We start from the raw sequence: 18,875 nt of genomic DNA on the forward strand, positions 1-18,875 counted from the left end.
ATCACAATATTTAACCCTAGACACTGACCACAGGGTCATGAGAGTTAGGCAGGTATTCTTCTAAGCAATGATGGTCAAGATGGAAACATAAGAAAGAAGTCAATGTTTTGCTAAAATAAAGAGAAAAGTTTGTGAACTTTAGCCCTTGATCATGTCAAAAAAGGTCTGTGGGATGGGTAAGGTGGAGGTGGATAATATAATAGTTATGCAAAAAGATTTGCATGCCTAAGGCTCCAAAGGCCCAGGTTCAATCTCTCACACTACATTTTAGAACTGAGTAATGCTCTTGGGGGAAAAAAATAATAAAAGCCTGTATTTTCCTAATTACACATTTTAAAAGGTCTATAGGTTGGGACCATATGGTGGCTCACCTAATGGAGTACATAGGAACAAGCTCCCAGTTTCTACCTTCAGGGAATGGGGAGGAAGTTTCACAAGCAGTGGAATATTGCTGGTGTCCCCTCTTTTCTTTCCTTCTCTCTCTCTCTCTCTTTCACCTTCCATCTAAAAGAAAAAAAAAAGGTGGCCCAGGAGGTGGTGCAGTGGATAAAACATTGAACTCTCAAGCATGAGGTCTCAAGTTCAACCCTTGGCAGGACATGTACCACAGTGTTGTCTGATTCTTTCTCTCTCTCCTCCTATCTTCTCTTTAATAAATAAAATCTTTAAAAAAAAAATGCCTATTAGGAAAAGAAAGATATCCTTGCAGGCATGAAGTCCCAGCAATAACCCTAGCAGGAAGAAAAAAAAAAACATAAAAAATGTTTCTTCCAGTATTTAGCATAAATTGTCAATATGGTATTCTTATTTCTGTCTAGTTCCTACCATTTTTTCAATCATATTTATTTATTTGATAGAGGCATCCAGAAATTGAGAGGGAAGGGGGAGATAGAGAGACACCTGCAGCCCTGCTTCATCATTTGAAAGTCATTAGAAAAGATAATTAACAAAATTTCAAACCCTAGTGCCCCAGGGATCAACAGCTGAACAGAAGACTTGTGGTGAGTTACTTGTCTTCTGACATTACTCACCATAAATTGGTAATCTACAATTACCTTCAACAAAGACAGAACATTTACAGTTCCTGATGTTTTAACTCCAGCCATCATAAAAATATAGTTTTCATTCATATTAACTGCTAAAAAGAAAAAAAACAGGAGTTCTAAACAATGCCTTCATAATTTCCTATTGCTGTCCAACAGAAACTTTTCATATGGAAAATCAAAACTAGCACATTAGTTTCAATGCCAAGGAACTCAAAAAAACGATTCTATAGGAGGCAAAATATAAGAATGTGGCAAGCACTTGTCAGACTATTCTGAACTAACATGCAGATACAATTGTTACCTGAGAATGCAAGCTGTGCTAGCAATTATTCTCATTTCTCAAAAACAGAAAGATTTTTCAATGTCAGCTTTCCTACTTTTAAAATATCACTGTTTAGTTCCTTTTATTCTCTCTCAATCTTTACTTTCTCTCTAACATGTAGCCTAATGTACAGCTTTTTAGTTGTATGTATACTATGTACACTATCTTGTATTTTAATTTATATAAATGTTACTGAATAATGTACATTATTTTACCTTTTTCTATACAGAATGATGTGCATTAATGTGCATTAATGTGCATCAATTTTGCTCTCTTATACATTCTTTATTAATAAATACTTTTATTTTTATTTAACTTATTATTGGGTAGAGACAGAGAGAAATTGAGAGGGGCAGGGTAGGCAGAAGAGAGAAACAGAGAGATGCCTGCAGCTCTAATTTATACCACCTGTGAAGCTTTATCCCTGCAGGTGGGGAACTGCGGCTTAAACCCAGGTCTTTGTGCATTGTAACGTGTATTTAACCAAGTATACCACTATCTGCCCCCCCCTTTTCTTTTTGTTGTTGTTTTTTTGTTACCAGAGCACTGCTCAGCGGTGGTTTATGGTGGTGCAGGGGATTGAACCTGGACTTTGGAACCTCAGGCATTAGAGTCTCTTTGCATAGTCATTCGGCTATCTACCACCCTACATTTTCTATATTATGTCTAACTACTACAAATTTATCAAAATATACCTTTACATTTGGTTTATTTCTTTTCCCAATGATCACAATCTTCAATTCTTTTCCATAGTTAACAATGTATTATTAAAAGATAATTGTAATGGTCAAGAAATATATATATGAGTAGGCTCAACTTAGTCTTTAAAATCCAATTTGCTGAAAGCCTCTAATTTCTTATTTGGGTACCAGTTATTTCCACCAGATCATTTTGAAGTCAATGGAATAAAAGCAAGTAAGGGATAGAAATTATGAAAAAGTCCTTTTTCAAGAACACATGAGATCACACCAAAAGTCTTACAAATATAAAGGGAATGATCACATTGGTTAAGTAATGCCTTTGCAAACCCGAAAAGGTTCCCAGTCACAGAGGGTAGGCTGAATAAACATACCTGCATTCTCCACCAGAACTTTTGGCATGCGTTGTCGTTTCATCAGGAGTGGGAAGTGATCACGCCCATTGTTCCGTTCATGGACCTCTAGAATTTCCACTGTGTCGTCCGACAGATAGTAATGAATGACATACTTCCGACATTCACCAAACATGCTGTCGGTATCATCCCAGATTGCATAGAATCGAAGGACCTTTGAGAAATCCAAAGTAGTGACTTTAAGAACTCAACAAGTGGGCGGAGGGTAGATAGCATAATGGTTATGCCAACAGATTCTCATGCCTGAGCCTCCAAAGTTCCAGGTTCAATCCCCCACACCACTATAGGCCAAAGCTGAACAGTGCTCTGGTTAAAAAAAAAAAAAAAAAAAATGAATAAGTGGGGCTGGTAAGGTAGCTCATTTGGATAATATACTTGTTTTATCATAGGTATAACTGAGATTTGAACACAGTTTCAGTGTTGTTGTGTTGTCTTTCTCTTTTTCTTTCTCTAAGTATTTTATGTATTTTAATGAGATAGAGAAAGACAGCAAGACACAGGAAAGCAGACAGATACACACCAGAGCACTGCTCAGCTCTGGCTTATAGTGGAGTTGGGGATTGAGCCTGGGACCTTAAAGCCTCAGGCATGAATGTCTTTTAGATAATTATTATGCTATCTCCCCAGCCCTGTCTTCCTATCTAAAAAGTTGGCTTGGAGCAGTGTAGCCACAGTGATAATAAAAACAAAACAAAAAAAAATAAAAAAATAATAATAAATACATTTTGGAAAAATTTAAAAATTCATTAAAGTAAAAGAGAATTCTACAAGTGGAGAGTTTATCTTTTTTTAAAATTTTTTATTTATAAAAAGGAAACATTGGGAGTCGGGCGGTAGCACAGCGGGTTAAGCGCACGCGGCGCAAAGTGCAAGGACCAGCGTAAGGATCCTGGTTCAAGTCCCCAGCTCCCCACCTGCAGGGGAGTCGCTTCACAGGCAGTGAAGCAGATCTGTAGCTGTCTGTCTTTCTCTCCCCGTCTCCCCCTCCTCTCTCCATTTCTCTCTGTCCTATCCAACAATGATGACATCAATAATAACTACAACAATAAAACAAGGACAACAAAAGGGAATCAATAAATATTTAAAAAAATTAAAAAAAAAAAAAGGAAAAATTGACAAAACCATAGGATAAGAGGGGTATAACTTCGCACAGTTCCCACCACCAGACCTCCGTATCCCATCCCCTCCCCTGATAGCTTTCCTACTCTTTATCCCTCTGGGAGTATGGACCCAAGATCATTGTGGGATGCAGAAGGTTGAAGGTCTGGCTTCTGTAATTGCTTCCCCTTTTAGCATCTCTATGTCAGACAATAATGAAAGTAACAGCTAGAAAGACTATAAAGAAGTCTCAGGGGAGGTGGGTGGGCAGTGTGGCACTGGGCTAAGTGCACATAGCACTAAGCAGAAGGCCCTGAGCAACAATCGGGTTGGAGTTCCTGCTCCCCACCTGCAGGGTGATCACCTGACAAGCTGCAAAGCTGATCTGCAGATGTCTTTCTTTTTCTCTCACTCTCTAACTCCTTCTCCTTTCTCAATTTCTCTCTGTCCTATCCAAGAAAATGGAAAAAATGGGCGCCAGGAGCCATGGCCAGCAATAACCCTGGAGGCAAAAGACAAAGAGAGAGATAGAGAGGGAGAAAGACAACTCAGTTGGCTTTTTTTTTAATGAAGAAATATTTACCAATGATACAAAAACATCTGAAATTATGTACCAGATTTCAACATCTGGAAAGTATTAACTAATAGTAGTTTATAACTTATGCTAAGAAAGAATTCACTTTGCTTCAAAATATTGGTGAAAGAAAAGCTGAATTGAAAGAGCAATGGGCCCTCTACACAGTGGTTTATGTGTATTAATAAAGGTATACGTGAATAGTTTATAAGTAATAAGTGTAGAACTAATTTTCCTTTATTAGCTTTTTTATTCTGTCAACACAGTTTTTAAATACAAAATATTAACAGGTAAGATTCATATACAGAATGTATTTAAAAGTCCTCACTTAGTATTGGTGTAATTTTCTTAACTAAAAGGAACTTTGTTTTTGAGAGAGAGAAAAAAAAAGCAGCAAAGTACTACTGAGGGTGATCTCTACCTTTTTTGTCTTTTACTTTAGTACAAAAAGGAGATGATAAGTCTGTCTATACACACCATCCCACAGGGATCAGACAGGATGGTTGAAATAAGAGCTGGAAAATACCCAAAACATTCTGTTCTCTTTTGTTAATGTGAAATTTACAAGGAAGCAGCTGCAATGTAATTTTTATAAAATAACTGTCTTAACATTGCCAACTTACATAAATGCAATAGATTTGAAATTTCCCACTGATTCATTTACGGTTTCCCAAAGCACTCCATGGGAACTCACATTTGGGAAAAGTAGTCAGCTGAAGGTGTAAAGTGGGAAGCAGATGTCATAGTGGAATCGTTACATAAGATTTAAATATTTAGTGGAAATGACAAGACTCAACTCCACAATTTTCTTTGCATCTCTAATTTAACATCTCTATATTCAACCTCTAGATGAAATCAAAAAGCTAACACTGTATCCAAATGGTCAGATTAAACATGTAAGATTTCAAAACACACCTCTACAAAGATAACTTGCTAATAAACACATGACACATTTGGAAATTCAGTAAACTACTGAGGTGCATAAATTACTTACTTGTTTGTCAAAGGTGAGAAACTGCTTGAGTTGATCAAAATCCGATGGGGTGACATGCTGATGAAGAGGCTGCTTCCGGAGTTCTGTGTAAGGATCAAGAGCCATCTTCTCTGGCGGATTTAACTCAATTCCCTGACTTTCCAGAAATTCCTAAATAAATTCAAATTTTCAAATGACTATCTTTCTTGAAGGTTCTTAAAATAATAGATAGATCACATAAACTAAGTGTAATAATAATTTCTGTGCCATTGCCCCAGTTAACCATTAGCTTTTGCTGCTTGCACATTTTTTTTAGCAGTACTTGTCTCCAATTGACCCAATTCTGTAACGCAGATAGTTGAATTCTATATTTTATATGGGTTACATTATGTATATTATATGTTACAAAGCTACTAGAAAATATGCTTACTTGGAAGATGGTACAATAGCTGGTTTTAAATATGAATTCAGACCAGTGAAATTTAGTTAAAAATACAAGAAGAAAGCTAAGTCTGTGATTGCTTACACCATGCGATTCATATTAGATATGAGACAAGCTGCACGATGGTATGGTAAAACTGAGCTAAAGTAAAATCCCTGGACTGTCTTTGTTTTGTGCCATCATGGTCATCACTGGAACTCTGCACCTCTGTTACTGCTGGACTTTTTTTTTTTTTTTTTTTAAGATAAAAGTGAAAGGGAGAGAGAAGAGATTCCACAGCATTACCCCACTACTCCTGAAGCTTTCCCTTTGCATGATGCTCTCACACGACACAGTCGAGGCCTTGAATCTGGATGCTCACCCATGGTAAAATGTATACTCTACTAGGCATACCATCTTCCAGTTCCCCAAATTGCCAACTTTTTAAGTTACTTAAAACAGGTATATAACTAATTCCTCCCACCAGGGGAAGAAAAAAAAAGGCATACTCATTGATTATTTTAGATCAGAAAATATTTTAGCACAATAAGAAAGAGAAGTCAAGTGTTCAGCTAGGACCAGAAAAAAAAAAAAAAAAAAGGAAAGTGTCTAAATTTGAAATGACCTTAGATTTAATTTTCCTAATTATGAATAAAGAAACTGTATATAGAGTCACTATATCATTGACTACAACTTGACATTTCATCTTAAAATCACCACAGTAAAGTATCTTTGGAAATCAGGGGAAAAGAAAGAAAACTGTTTCATGGGATGTATTCACAGTTTAGAATGAAAATGAACCTGAAATCTGGGTTTCTTTTTGCAATTGTGAAGTTAGCATTTGGAAAATTCAATTTAAAAAATGTAGCTACTCAGGACCCAAATGTTTGAGTAGCTTACGATCTTAGCATTTAAGATTTTATAGGTAGTTTCTAGAATACTCTCAATATTACGATTTTATAGGTAGTTTCTAGTATACTCTCAATCTTAAAATATTAAGAGGCTGGGTGGTGGTGCATCCTTTTGTGCAAACATGTTACAGTACACAAGGATCTGGGTTCAACCCCAGGTCCCCACCTGTAAGCTTCATGATTGGTAAAACAATGATGCAGATCTCTAGGTCTCTCTCTCTCTTTCTCTCTCTCTCTCTCGCTCCATTCCCAATTTCTCTGTCTCTATGTAATAAATATACATACAAAACAAATTACAGAGTCCTCTCAGTATAATAAGTGATGTACACACTTCTAGGAATTAGAATAATGCTTAAAGTACTACAACATACAAAAATATGTACTATACCTGTGTGAATTGGTCACAGTCAACAATGTGGAAAGTTTTTCCATATATGGTAATGTTTATTCCTCGATTTAGGTCTTTCCAGTGGTAATGGTTTCCAACATCATTCTTGGGAAGTCTCTGGCGTTTGATTAACTTGCCTTGAGGAATCCCAGAGTTATCCACAATGGGTTCCATGACAGACATGCTGTCATCTTCCAGATAGTAGTAAATGTGCACTTGACGAATCCTATAATGTTCCTCTGCTGACATGGGAACATCTTCTTGGAAATAGGCATCAAATTTCAGTACCTTTAATAGGTATGGGAAGGTGATAAGACATTATTAATACCTCATCTAAAAACATTTTTGAGTACCCTCCAGTAAAAAGATTTGACAATTAATAATTCCTATCTTCTGACATATATGTTGCCAAACTGCATTCTATTAAGCAAACGTACTGCTTTCAACTAAACTTTCAGCACATCCATGGAAACCAGCAGTAAACTTAAAGGCAAATCTAGTACCTGGGAGAAAATATTTGCTAATCATATGTATAACGAAGGATTAATATCCTAAAAAATAAAAGTCAAGAAATAACACAACTCAGAAACAAAAATAAAACAAACCAGTGTGGAAATGGATGGGGGCGGCGACAGTAGTGCAGGAGATTGAACGCACACGGTGCCCAGCGAAAGAACCCATGTAAGGAACCCGGTTCAAGCCCCAGGTTCCCCACCTGCAGGGTGGTCGTCTCACAGTCGGTGAAGCAGGCCTGCAAGTGTCTTTGCTTCTCTTGCCTTTTCTGTCTTCACCTCCTCTCCTATCCAACAAGGGGCAACAAAAATGGAAAAAATGGCCTCCAGGGAAAAGTCATAGTGCCGACACTGAACCCCAGCAGTAACCCTGGAGACCAAAAAAAAAAAAAAAAGAAAGAAAAGGGCAGAAGATCTGAAAATGTATTTTCCTAAAAATATATAAAAACGGCCAACTGATATATAACAAATGTTCATTATCATTAATCATCAAGAAAATGCAAATCAAATAAATAACAAGTGTTAGAAAGGACAAGGAGAAGAGTTGTGTGGAAGTGCAGCGGGATAAGCGCACGTGGCGCAAAGCGCAGGGACTGGCACAACAATCCAGGTTCGAGCCCACGGCTCCCCACCTGCAGGGGGGTCGCTTCACAGGTGGTGAAGCAGGTCTGCATGTGTCTATCTTTCCCCCTCTGTCTTCCCTTCCTCCCTCCATTTCTCTCTGTCCTATCCAACAACAACAACATCAACAACAGTAATAGTTACAACAATAAAAATAAAGGGCAACAAATAAATACATATAGAAAGTCTTTTAAAAAAAAAAGGAGGAAAACCATCCTTGTGCACACTTGGTGGGGAAATAAATTGGTAATCTGTGTACTCAACCAGGTGTGACACCACTCAGCCCCAGGAATATAAATTGGTATAACCATCATGGGAAACAATACGGAGGTTCCTCAAGAAAAAGAGGGAGGTGGTATGGAGAGAGTTCAATGGGGATATTTCCATTGACATGTGCACCATCAGGTTTGAGATCTGGCACCAAATGGAAGGTGTTAAGGCAAGAGAGTAAGTTCTGATGCTGTAGTGTCTCTCCCTCTCTCTGCTTATCTGAATGAAAAAAAAAATGTGTCCTGAAGTGGTGAAATTATACATGTATAAGACCCACATTCCAGTAATTTCATTTCTGACCATTCAGCTGAAGAAAACAATAATAGTAACTTGGAAAAAATGTGCTTGTGGATGGATAAATGTGTATGTACATAGTGTAATACTATGCAACCTTACAAATGAAATCTTTCCATTTACAACAGTAAGAATGGACTTCAAGAGCATCATTATGCTAAGTGAGATTAGAGAAAGACAAATACCATATGATATTTCTTTTATGTGGAATCTAATAAAACCACACACAACAAAGGAAAAATGAAGTTCATGGATTCAGAGAACAGATTGGTAACTGGTAGTTGTTAAAAGTGAGTATGGGTGGGAAGGAGGAGATATGGGTATGGGGTTTCAAAAGGCAAAAATATAGGCTACAGAAATACCATAGTGCTTATGCAAAAATATTTTCATCCCTGAGGCACCAAAGGTCTCAAATTCAACCTCTAGAACCAGCATAAGCCAGAGCTTAGCACTGTTCTCGTAAAATAATAATAACTTGAAATGCAGAAACAAAATTTTAAAAATCAGCCTAGAAATAAAAACAAATAAGTGTGCAGATTTTTTTTTCCAGAGAAATGACAAAATCAGAGCTATGGCTTGGGCAATAAATCAAACAATAGATCTTCTATAAGAATAAAAGCCAAGAACAAATTTAATTAGAAAACATTAAGGGGATTGGGCGGGGGCACAGCAGGTTAAGCACAGGTGGCCCCAAGGACAAGGACCAGCGTAAAGGTCCCGGTTCGAGCCCCGGCTCTCCACCTGCAGGGGGTCACCTCAAAAACGATGAAGCAGGTCTGCAGGTGTCTATCTTTCTCTCCCCCGTGTCTCCCCCTCCTCTCTCCATTTCTCTCTGTCCTATCCAACAACATCATCATCAATGGCAACAATAACAGTAACGACAACAAGGGCAACTAAATGGGAAAAAATGGCTTCTAGGAGCAGTGGATTCATAGTGTAGGCACCAAGACCCAGCAATAACCCTGGAAGCAAAATAATAATAATAATAATTTAAAAAAAGAAAAAGCAAAGACCAAGAGCCAGACTAATACAACAGTCAACGTGTTAATAGTTAACATGCCATTTAAACTATGATAGTGGTAGAGAAAATAGAAGTGTAAGAAGAGACTTGGCAACTCACTGAATGTGGGAGCACTAAAAGGATGAAAAACTAAAAAAAAAAAAAAAAAAAAAAAAGACTCAGGCTTTAATTAACATCTGTGGTTTAAAAAATACAGTTAAGTGCAACTCTCTGGAGAAAGGAAATGAGTCAGAAACATGAAGAACTTGAGGTGCCAACCATTGATTCAGGTGAAGCTAGCTCTTGGCCAGGGGATACAGCTTTGTAGTTATGACATATTCAGAATTGGAAGTAAATACTGAGTTTTTGTCTTGTGGTAACAGTTGAAACCATAAATGGTGCAATCCCTCAAAAACATATTTCTCAAGAATTAGAAGAGATCTAGAAAATGTGTATAGATAAAATGTGAGGAGAAAGTGCATTCAGAGAAGAAACAGAAAAATCAAGAGAGTGAAGAGTCATGGAAGCAGGAAAAAAAGTAGGGTTAAAGAGTAGGAAAGCTATCAGTGGAGGGGTTGGTATAAGGAGGTCTGGTGGTGGGAACTGTGCGAAGCTGTACCCCTCTTATCCTATGATTTTGTCAATGTTCCCTTTATATAAATAAAAAAAAATTTTTTTAAGTAAGCAGAGTTTCCGGAAAGAAAGGAGTCAAAAATAGCAGATAATATTGATATAAATAAGTCAAGAGAATGAATGATGGCAAAGAAAGCCTCCCCAGATTGGCAAATAAAAAGAATAACCCTGGCAGTCGGGTGGTAGCACAGCAGGTTAAGTGCACGTGGCACAAAGCACAAGGACCAGCACAGAGATCCCAGTTTGAGCCCCGGGCTCCCCACGTGCAAGGGAGTCGCTTCACAAGTGGTGAAGCAGGTCTGCAGGTGTCTGTCTTTCTCTCCCCCTCTCTTGTCTTCCCTTCCTCTCTCCATTTCTCTCTGTTCTAACGACGACGTCATCAGTAACAACAATAATAACTACAACAACAATAAAAATGGGCAACAAAAGGGAAAATATATAAAAAAAAATAAACCCTGGATAGTTGACCTCACCAATGTGTCCTGGAACCCCGACCTCCCCCCGAGGCCTACCCCACTAGGGAAAGATAAAAACAGGCTGGGGGTATAAGACCGACCTGCCAATACCCATGTCTAATGGAGAAGTAATTACAGAAGCCAAACTTCCCACCTTCTGCACCCCATAAAGATCTTTGGTCCATATTCTCAGAGGAATAATGAATAGGGAAACTTTCTTTTTTTTTTCTTTTCAATTTACTTATTCGCTTTTGTTGCCCTTGTTTTATTGTTGTAGTTATTATTGTTGTTGTCGTTGTTGGATAGGACAGAGAGAAATGGAGAGAGGAGGGGAAGACAGAGAGGGGGAGAGAAAGATAGACACCCGCAGACCTGCTTCACCACTTGTGAAGTGCAGGGACCGGCGTAAGGATCCCGGTTTGAGGCCCCAGCTCCCCACCTGCAGGGGAGTCGCTTCACGAGCGGTGAAGCAGGTCTGCAGGTGTCTATCTTTCTCTCCCCCTCTCTCTCTATCTTCCCCTCCTCTCTCCATTTCTCTGTGTCCTATCCAACAACAAAGCAACTCAACAATGGCAATAATAACCACAACGAGGCTGCAACAACTGCAGCTGCAACAACTGGGGCAACAAAGAGGGGGAAAAATGGCCTCCAGGAGCGGTGGATTCATGGTACAGGCACCAAGCCCAGCAATAACCCTGGAGAAAAAAAAAAAAAGAGAGAAACAGGGTGGTCCAGGAGGTGGCACAATGGATAAAGTATTGGCTTGTCAACCTTGAGGTCTGGAGTTCAATCCCCGGCAGCACATTACCAGAGTGATGTCTGGTTCTTTCTCTCTCTCTCTCTCTCTCCACCTGTCTTTCTCATGAATAAATAAATAGTTTTAAGAGAGAGAGAAACAGGGTCAAAAGAAGCTGTGTGAGGACAGGATAGAATAATCCTAGGTGGAAAAATTGTCACTAAAGCATTTGAAATGGAATTTAAAGATGAAAAACATTAAAGAATTACATTACTTACTAAGGCAGGATGGGAAGTTAACCTAGGAAACAGAAGAGAGTGTGTAATGAAAAAGAAAATTATCTGGGAACAAAGAAAGAAAATGAAGGTTTTAATAGTATGTGTCCTGAGCTTGATCACTTAAATCTGGAAGCTTTGGGACGGGGAGATGGTACTCTCAGTTAACAAGGACCCAGGTTCAAGCCCCAGCTCCCTATCTGCAGGGGGGAAACTTCAAAAGTGGTGGAGCAGTGCTGCAGGTATCTGTTTTTTCTCCTCTATCTCACCCATCCATCTCAGTTCCTGTCTCTATCAAATAAATAAATATAAACATACATGAAATACAAAAAAAAATTAAGATAAAGAAGTGGTTAACTGCACATCTCACCATGTGCAAAGACCTGGGTTTGAACCCCTGCTCTCCAACCATCAAAATATTTCCTCTATAGTCTTCATTTTTCACTAGTCTTCCAATGTGTTTTTGTTATGTGAGTTGCCTTTTTTTATTGAGATTCTTACATCATCCTTGTTTTTCTTGGCCATGAGCCTCTTTTCCATTAATTGGAAGTAGTTTTAACCCAGATCTTCCAGCAGAATAACTGGTGGGACTTTTCAACAAACTTAACCACCTCAACCTTCAAGCCAGATTTTTAGATGATTATTATGTGTAAGTGAATGTGAGAGCTTCTGTCCAGTTTCTAAAAGCTAGCTTTCTTCATTTGTACCTAACCTGTTTCCCTTCCAGTTTTACTTGTAATTTTTAGATATAAATTTTAACAATTTAGTAATTGTATTTCACCTTCTTACTAGCTTCACCAGGCATAACCAATCCACCTCCTGTTCCATCCATTTTGTCCTGAAGGATAAATATCTTCTTATCACAGTATAGTTTCCTATTGAGTATATATCCTGTAACTTCTTTCTCAAGTTGTCCTTCATTGGGCATTTAGGCTACTTCTACTCCTTGGCTATTGTAATACAGGTATGAATATAAAAGTTCATATGACCCTCAGAATTAGTCCTTTAATATCCTTTGGATATATCTAAATGCATACTTTTGTAACTTGTTTATTTACAATAAGGAAATTATGTTTTTTCTTAATTAAATCAGTTTATTTTTTATTTTATTACTGATTTAATGATGATTAACAAGATTATAGGATAAGAGGGGTACAATTCCATACAATTCCCACCACCAGAGTTCCATATCCCGTCCCCATCAATTGGAAGGTTCCCTATTCCTTTTCCCTCTCTTAAGAGTATGGGCCAAAATTCTTTATGGGATGCCAGAGTTCAAAATTTTAAGAATAACCAGAAACCCACACGGTAGCCAATATATCTAGCTATATTTGGTTACTTTTTGTACCCTCCTTATGCTTTATGTTTTAGTTTTTATTTTTTTCTTTTCTTCAATATTGATTTATTCCTTTTGCCCTTATTTTATTGTTGTAGTTATTGTTGTTATTGATGTCGTTGTTGTTGGATAGGACAGAGAGAAATGGAAAGAGGAGGCGAAGTCAGACAGGGGGAGGGAAAGATAGATACCTGCAGACCTGCTTCACCACCTGTGAAGCGACTCCCCGGGCTCGAACCGGATCCTTACACCGGTCCTTGCGCTTTGCGCCACCTGCGCTTAACACGGGGCACCACTGCAGGACTCCCTAGTTTTTACTTTTATTGTTGGGCCTTGGTGCTGGCGCTATAAATCCACTTCTCCTAGTGGCTATTTTTTTCCCCCAATTTTTCCCCTTTCTTTTTTATTTGACTGGACAGAGAAATTGTGAGGGAAAGGGATATATATAGAGAGAAAGAGAGACATCTGCAGACCTAGTTCACTGCTTATGAAGTGTTCCTCACCCCGTCTTGTCACCACCACCACAGTAGGTGGGGAGCAAGGGCTCAAGGAGCCTGTCCTTGCTCATGGCAATATATGCACTTAACCAGGTGACCCACTGCCCGGCCCCTACTCTTTCCCTTTAAAAAAAAAAATTATTAATAAGATAGGAGGAAAGAGAAAGAACCAGACATCACTCTGGCACATGTGCTGCTGGGAATCGAACTCAGGACCTCATGCCCAAGAGTCCAAAGCTCTATGACTGCGTCACCTCCCGGACCACCTTTTTTTTTTCTTGGTATGGTTATTTTGAATGAAATCTGAAATGTTCCCTGGAATGCAAGAAAGAAAGAAAAGAAAAAGGAAGGGAGCAAGGGAGGAAGTGAAAGAGGAAGGCAGGCAGTCTGGAAAAAACAAGTAATAGATGAAGTCCTTGCCATCTTGGTATATTTTTAAAGACTTTTTGTATAGATTAAGGATCTTATGATCATTATAGAATACAGAAATCTTTAATAGTAGCTCACAGAGCATATATACTCAAGAGTTAAGATTTCATACCACTTTTCTTCAACTGTATTTGAAAAGCATTAGAGTTAAGTCAACAGGGAATTATAGGCGGACAAGTGTTGAAAGTCTACCTTTCGAAAAGGAATAACTGAGAAGGAGCGAGACTGGATGTAGAAAAAGAAGTGCTGGAAAGTTGGGCGGTAGCGAAGCAGGTTAAATGCATGTGGCACAAAGCCCAAGGACTGGCAAGGATCCCGGTTCAAGCCCCCGGCTCCCCACCTGAAGGGAGTCGCTTGACAGAGGTGAAGCAGGTCTGCAGGTGTCTTATCTTTCTCTTCCCCTGTCTGTCTTCCCCTCCTCTCTCTATTTCTCTCTGTCCTATCTAACAACGACGACATCAATAACAACAATAATAACAATGAAAAACAACAAGGGCAACAAAAGGGAAAATAAATAAATATAAAAATTTTAAAAAAAAGAAAAAGAAGCTCTGGATAGAAAAAGGATGGAGTTTCAACAATGAAAAACAAGGGGAACAAAAGGGAAAAATAAATAAATACAAAAAAATTTAAAAAAGGAAAAAAAGAAGCGCTGGACAGAAAAGGGATGGAGTTGGGTAAAAAAAAATATAACTGAGGGAGTCGGGCGGTAGCACAGCGGGTTAAGTGCAGGTGGCAGGTGGCACAAAGACCTGTGTAAGGATCCCAGTTCCAGCCCAGGTTCCCCACCTGCAGGGGAGTGGCTTCAACATGCCTTGAAGCAGGTCTGCAGGTGTCTGTCTTTCTCTCCCCCTCTGTCTGCCCCTCCTGTCTCCATTTCTCTCTGTCCTAGCCAACAACGACATCAATAACAACAATAACTACAACAACAATGAAAAACAACAAGGGCAACAAAAGGGAAAATAAATACAAAAAAATTTTTTTTTAATTCTGGTTCGAGCCTGTCTCCCCATCTGCAGGGGTTTTGCTTCACAAGCGGTGAAGCAGGTCTACAAATGTCTGTCTTTCTCTCCCCCTCTGTCTTCCCCTCCTCTCTCCATTTCTCTCTGTCCTATCTAACAACGATGACATCATCAACAACAATAATAAAAAAATAAGGGCAACAAAGAAGAAAAATTAATAAATATTTAAAAATTTTAAAGTATAACAGAATGGGTGAGACAGCAGAAAAGAACGGGGAGGTGGGGGAAGAGAGAGTAAGTAGAAATGGCAAGCAGGTCAGGAAATAGATGGAGCTGGGACTGGGAGAGATTACTGGTTCCAGGTTTCAGATGAGCAAAGTGTCAGATTGGAAGAGGGGTGGGAGGTAGAAGAGTTTAAGGGTAAAGCTGGGCAGAGTATTGTGAGAACGAGGTAGGAGGCTTTAGAAGGTGGGGAAAGACAGATACAGAGAAAGAAGCATCAGGATGGGAGGGGACTGAGTAGAACTGGAGAACAAGGATGCGAATAAAGAAGGGCAGGAAAGTGGGAAAACTAGAGATGGAGCTGACTGCAAAGAAAGGGACAGAAAGGCTGGGGCTGGATGAGAGGGGAGGAGGGAACAACAGAATTGAAACCAAATGACAACAGCGCTGGGGGAAGAGGACAGACAGGGTAGAAGAAACACTAAGCGGCTGACCATCTGAGATGGGACTTGGGGGGTGGACGGATTAGTCCTCACCGTGGAGTCATTAAAGGACGTGCTGGGAAGAAAAGGCAGGCCATGCACCGGGTTGGACGCCATCGCAGACGCAGCAGCTAGCTACCAACGCAGCAGGATTTAGGCCTTCTGGTTGCTCCGGAAACTAGCCGTATGGGCCCACCCCTAAGTTTCCAAACATCCTGAATGCCCAGCAGTGAGGGGCGGGGCCTGAAGAACAATCGTGGCGGGTTCGTCCGCGCTCTCATCGCGGGAATCTGCACTCTCGCGGGGAAAACAGCACCGAGAAACCAAGGCCAGTAGGGTGTGTTGCGGTTTCTCCCCCGCCCCGCCCCACCCTCCCCCACCCCGCCCCACCCTCCCCCACCCCTCCCCACCCTCCCCCACCCCTCCCCACCCCGCCCTGTCTTGCAGGGCAAACAACCCCCCACCCACCCCACACTCCCACCCACCCCCCAGGCACTGAGCTTGAGGATTGTGGACGCTTCTTCTTCTTCTAGCGTTTGCCCTTCTTCCGTAGCCAGTCAACAGCGTCAGGTTGAGCCTGATGTAAAGTTTCGAGACCTCCTTTGAATCTGGAGAGGTGGCAGTCGTTGACTATGTGGGTCATAGTCTGTCTGTAGCCGCAGGGGCAGTTCAGGTCGTCTCTGACTCCCCAGCGATGGAACATAGCGGTGCACTGGCCATGGCCTGTTCGATAGCGATTGAGGAGGGCCCAATCTTAACGTGCTAGGTCAAAGCCAGGTTGACGCTTGCAGGGGTCTGTGATGAGGTGTTTGTTCTTTACCTCAGCTGACTGCCAACTCTGTTTCCAAGAGACTGGAACAGATTAGTTCAGCGTAGGCATAGGGGACTCTGGACGCTGCAGGAAAGGAAGTCTGGATGAGCTTGCGATTCCTCTGTTGGGCACTGTTGTTTAGATGAATAACCCTGGAAGAAAAGTTCCTTCCCGCTATGCCGCTTCTGGTCTCGCTAGCCGATGTCAGACAAAAAGTGGACAGCTGTCCCATTTCATAACCAAGTGAAAGCTTGCATTCATTCCCCAGACCTGTCCTTCTAGGGTGTAGGGACTGCGGAGTATTTGATCGCTTTGGGGTTGTCCAGTGAACTAATTGCAGTCATCTGCTAACCCTCTCATGAATGATTTTTTAACTACCTTCACTTTTCTTTTTTTACTATTTTTATTTTATTTTATTTATTATTGGATAGAGACAGAAATTGAGAGGGGAAATGGAGATAGAGGAGAGAGACAGATGCCTGCAGCTCTGCTTCACCACTTGTGAAGTTTTCCCCTTGCAGGTGGGGCCACCTTCACTTTTCTTTATCCTACTGTCGATCCCTGCAATTCTGCACCTTCTCAGTTCCTTTGACAAGACTTTGGGTATTTCTTTGCTTCTGGACACTTAATATTTGTTGATTAACGGATGCTTAATCTCAGTCCTTCAAATCTTATCTCTACACTTATCTGCAACTGCAACAAAAAGATCAGAATCACAAGGGGGAAAAGCACACTGAACTTTTTGTTCAAAGGGAAAAAACTTAAGTGGTAAGGAGCAAGGAAGGTGCAACAAGGTACTGGTGGGAGTGGTGTGCAGATATCTGTCATGGAGAGGAAAGATACTGTACCCATGCGCCAATAATTGCCCTGTAAACCATTATTTCCCACAATATAAAAAAAAGATTTTATAAAAATGAAAAATAATAATATGAAATAACATTATAGGTATTCTTGCTTTTGTATATTACTCAAAACTTGTTTTTTTCTTTCAGTAGTGTATATTTTGTTTTTAAATACTTTTATTTATTGGCCAGAGATAGAGAAATCCATAAGGAATGAGGAGAGATAAATAGAGACCCACCTCCCCCAGTCCTGGAACCTTTAGGATGGGGCTCAGTTTCCTGCATCCTTCTCTCAATTCATGCCAACTGATACTACATCTGCTGATCCCAACCTAGTCAATGCAAAACCACCTTAGCATGCCTCACTTCAGACTGTGTCCAGAGACATCAGACGTAGTATTTCAATCTGCTTCAGCCTCATTACTCCGGTGAGGCCTTTCCTTTCTCGTATGATTCCTTGATTCCAATTCAAGTGGTTCACCTCCTAACAAAGCCCCAAAACCTAGATGTAGACGAGGGCCATTGAGATAGAGCATATATACACATATATCCATAAATGGGCATATATATATATATATATATACACATGTATCCATAAATGAATGGAAAACATATACCTGAAAGCAAAAGTGTAAAATAGTTTGCCATGCGTCAATAAATGAAGCAAGCAAGTAGACCTAAAAAGACTATAAAGTACCTATTGAAATAGCTTCTACTTAGACCCTTAGATACCCTCCTCACCTACTTCCTGTTACACTTCCCTCAGTCACTCCAAAGCTAGCCTTATCAAAGTAAGGACTACAAAAGCTGTAAAAGAAGGGCAAGCGACTAGCATATTTTAATGACTCTTAAGTCACTATCAGGCCACCCCATCAGCTAGGGCCCTAGTCAGGGAATCCTGGGACTCCTACACAGACGTGATGGGCCTAGACTTTGAATAGATCCCTCTCTCCATGGTCACTGGTCATGTCCATCAGGAACAACATAATGGACCCCTTTGGGGGCTCCCATAGGACCTTGCCCTCAGTGTGGATCAACAACGGTAGAGAATGTTCCATCCTCTGAAGAGAGGTTGGATGACACACTCTACCACTTGAGGAAGATGGGTCCTGAAATTGGGGCAGCTTGGAATGTTCCTACTCATGACCACAGAGTGCAAGCTCAGTCCTACAGGGATGCAGAGGCTACATAGGCTCCTAAGCTGAATTTGAGCCCCAGATCAGATCAAATTGATGGGGTTACAGTCAACAATATTTATACACCTTTCCCATGTTTGGGAGCGACTCTCTTCCCTGACCTGGCTTTCTAGCCCTTTTTCCAGCCATGACATCATCTCCTCAGACAATAACTTGGTTCCAGCTACATATCAGATGCCAGGGTCAGGCAAAAACTAGTATAGTCATGGGCTCTTTGGAATATAACTTTGGAATAGGCCTACTAGCTATCTTCAAAACGGAGACCCCAAATCTTCATCTGCACTATCCCAGCCTTTAGGTTCATGATTAGTCAATAATTTGTTTAGCTTTATATGTTAACTCTTTTTTAAGCCACCAGGTTCCAGATGCTAGCATGGTGCCAACCAGACTTCCCTGGGCAGATAACCCACCAATGTGTCCTGGAGCCCTGCTTCTCCAGAGCTCTGCTCCACTAGGAA

The 18,875-nt window shown here is 40.3% G+C and overlaps 1 protein-coding gene across 1 annotated transcript in view; it reads right to left on the reverse strand.

Moving 5' to 3' along the window:
* Positions 1–15,758, reverse strand: part of EFHC1 (EF-hand domain containing 1) — a 178,246-nt gene extending 162,488 nt beyond the window's left edge. Inside the window, exon 1 of the mRNA XM_060190045.1 lies at positions 15,623–15,758. Within this exon, the coding sequence (XP_060046028.1) occupies positions 15,623–15,685 (63 nt within the window). The 5' untranslated portion in view covers positions 15,686–15,758. The remainder of the gene's footprint in view (positions 1–15,622) is intronic.
* Between the last annotated feature and the right edge of the window lie 3,117 nt (positions 15,759–18,875).

This window comes from Erinaceus europaeus, chromosome 4, assembly GCF_950295315.1.
Source record: "Erinaceus europaeus chromosome 4, mEriEur2.1, whole genome shotgun sequence".
NCBI classification, from domain to species: Eukaryota; Metazoa; Chordata; class Mammalia; order Eulipotyphla; family Erinaceidae; genus Erinaceus; species Erinaceus europaeus.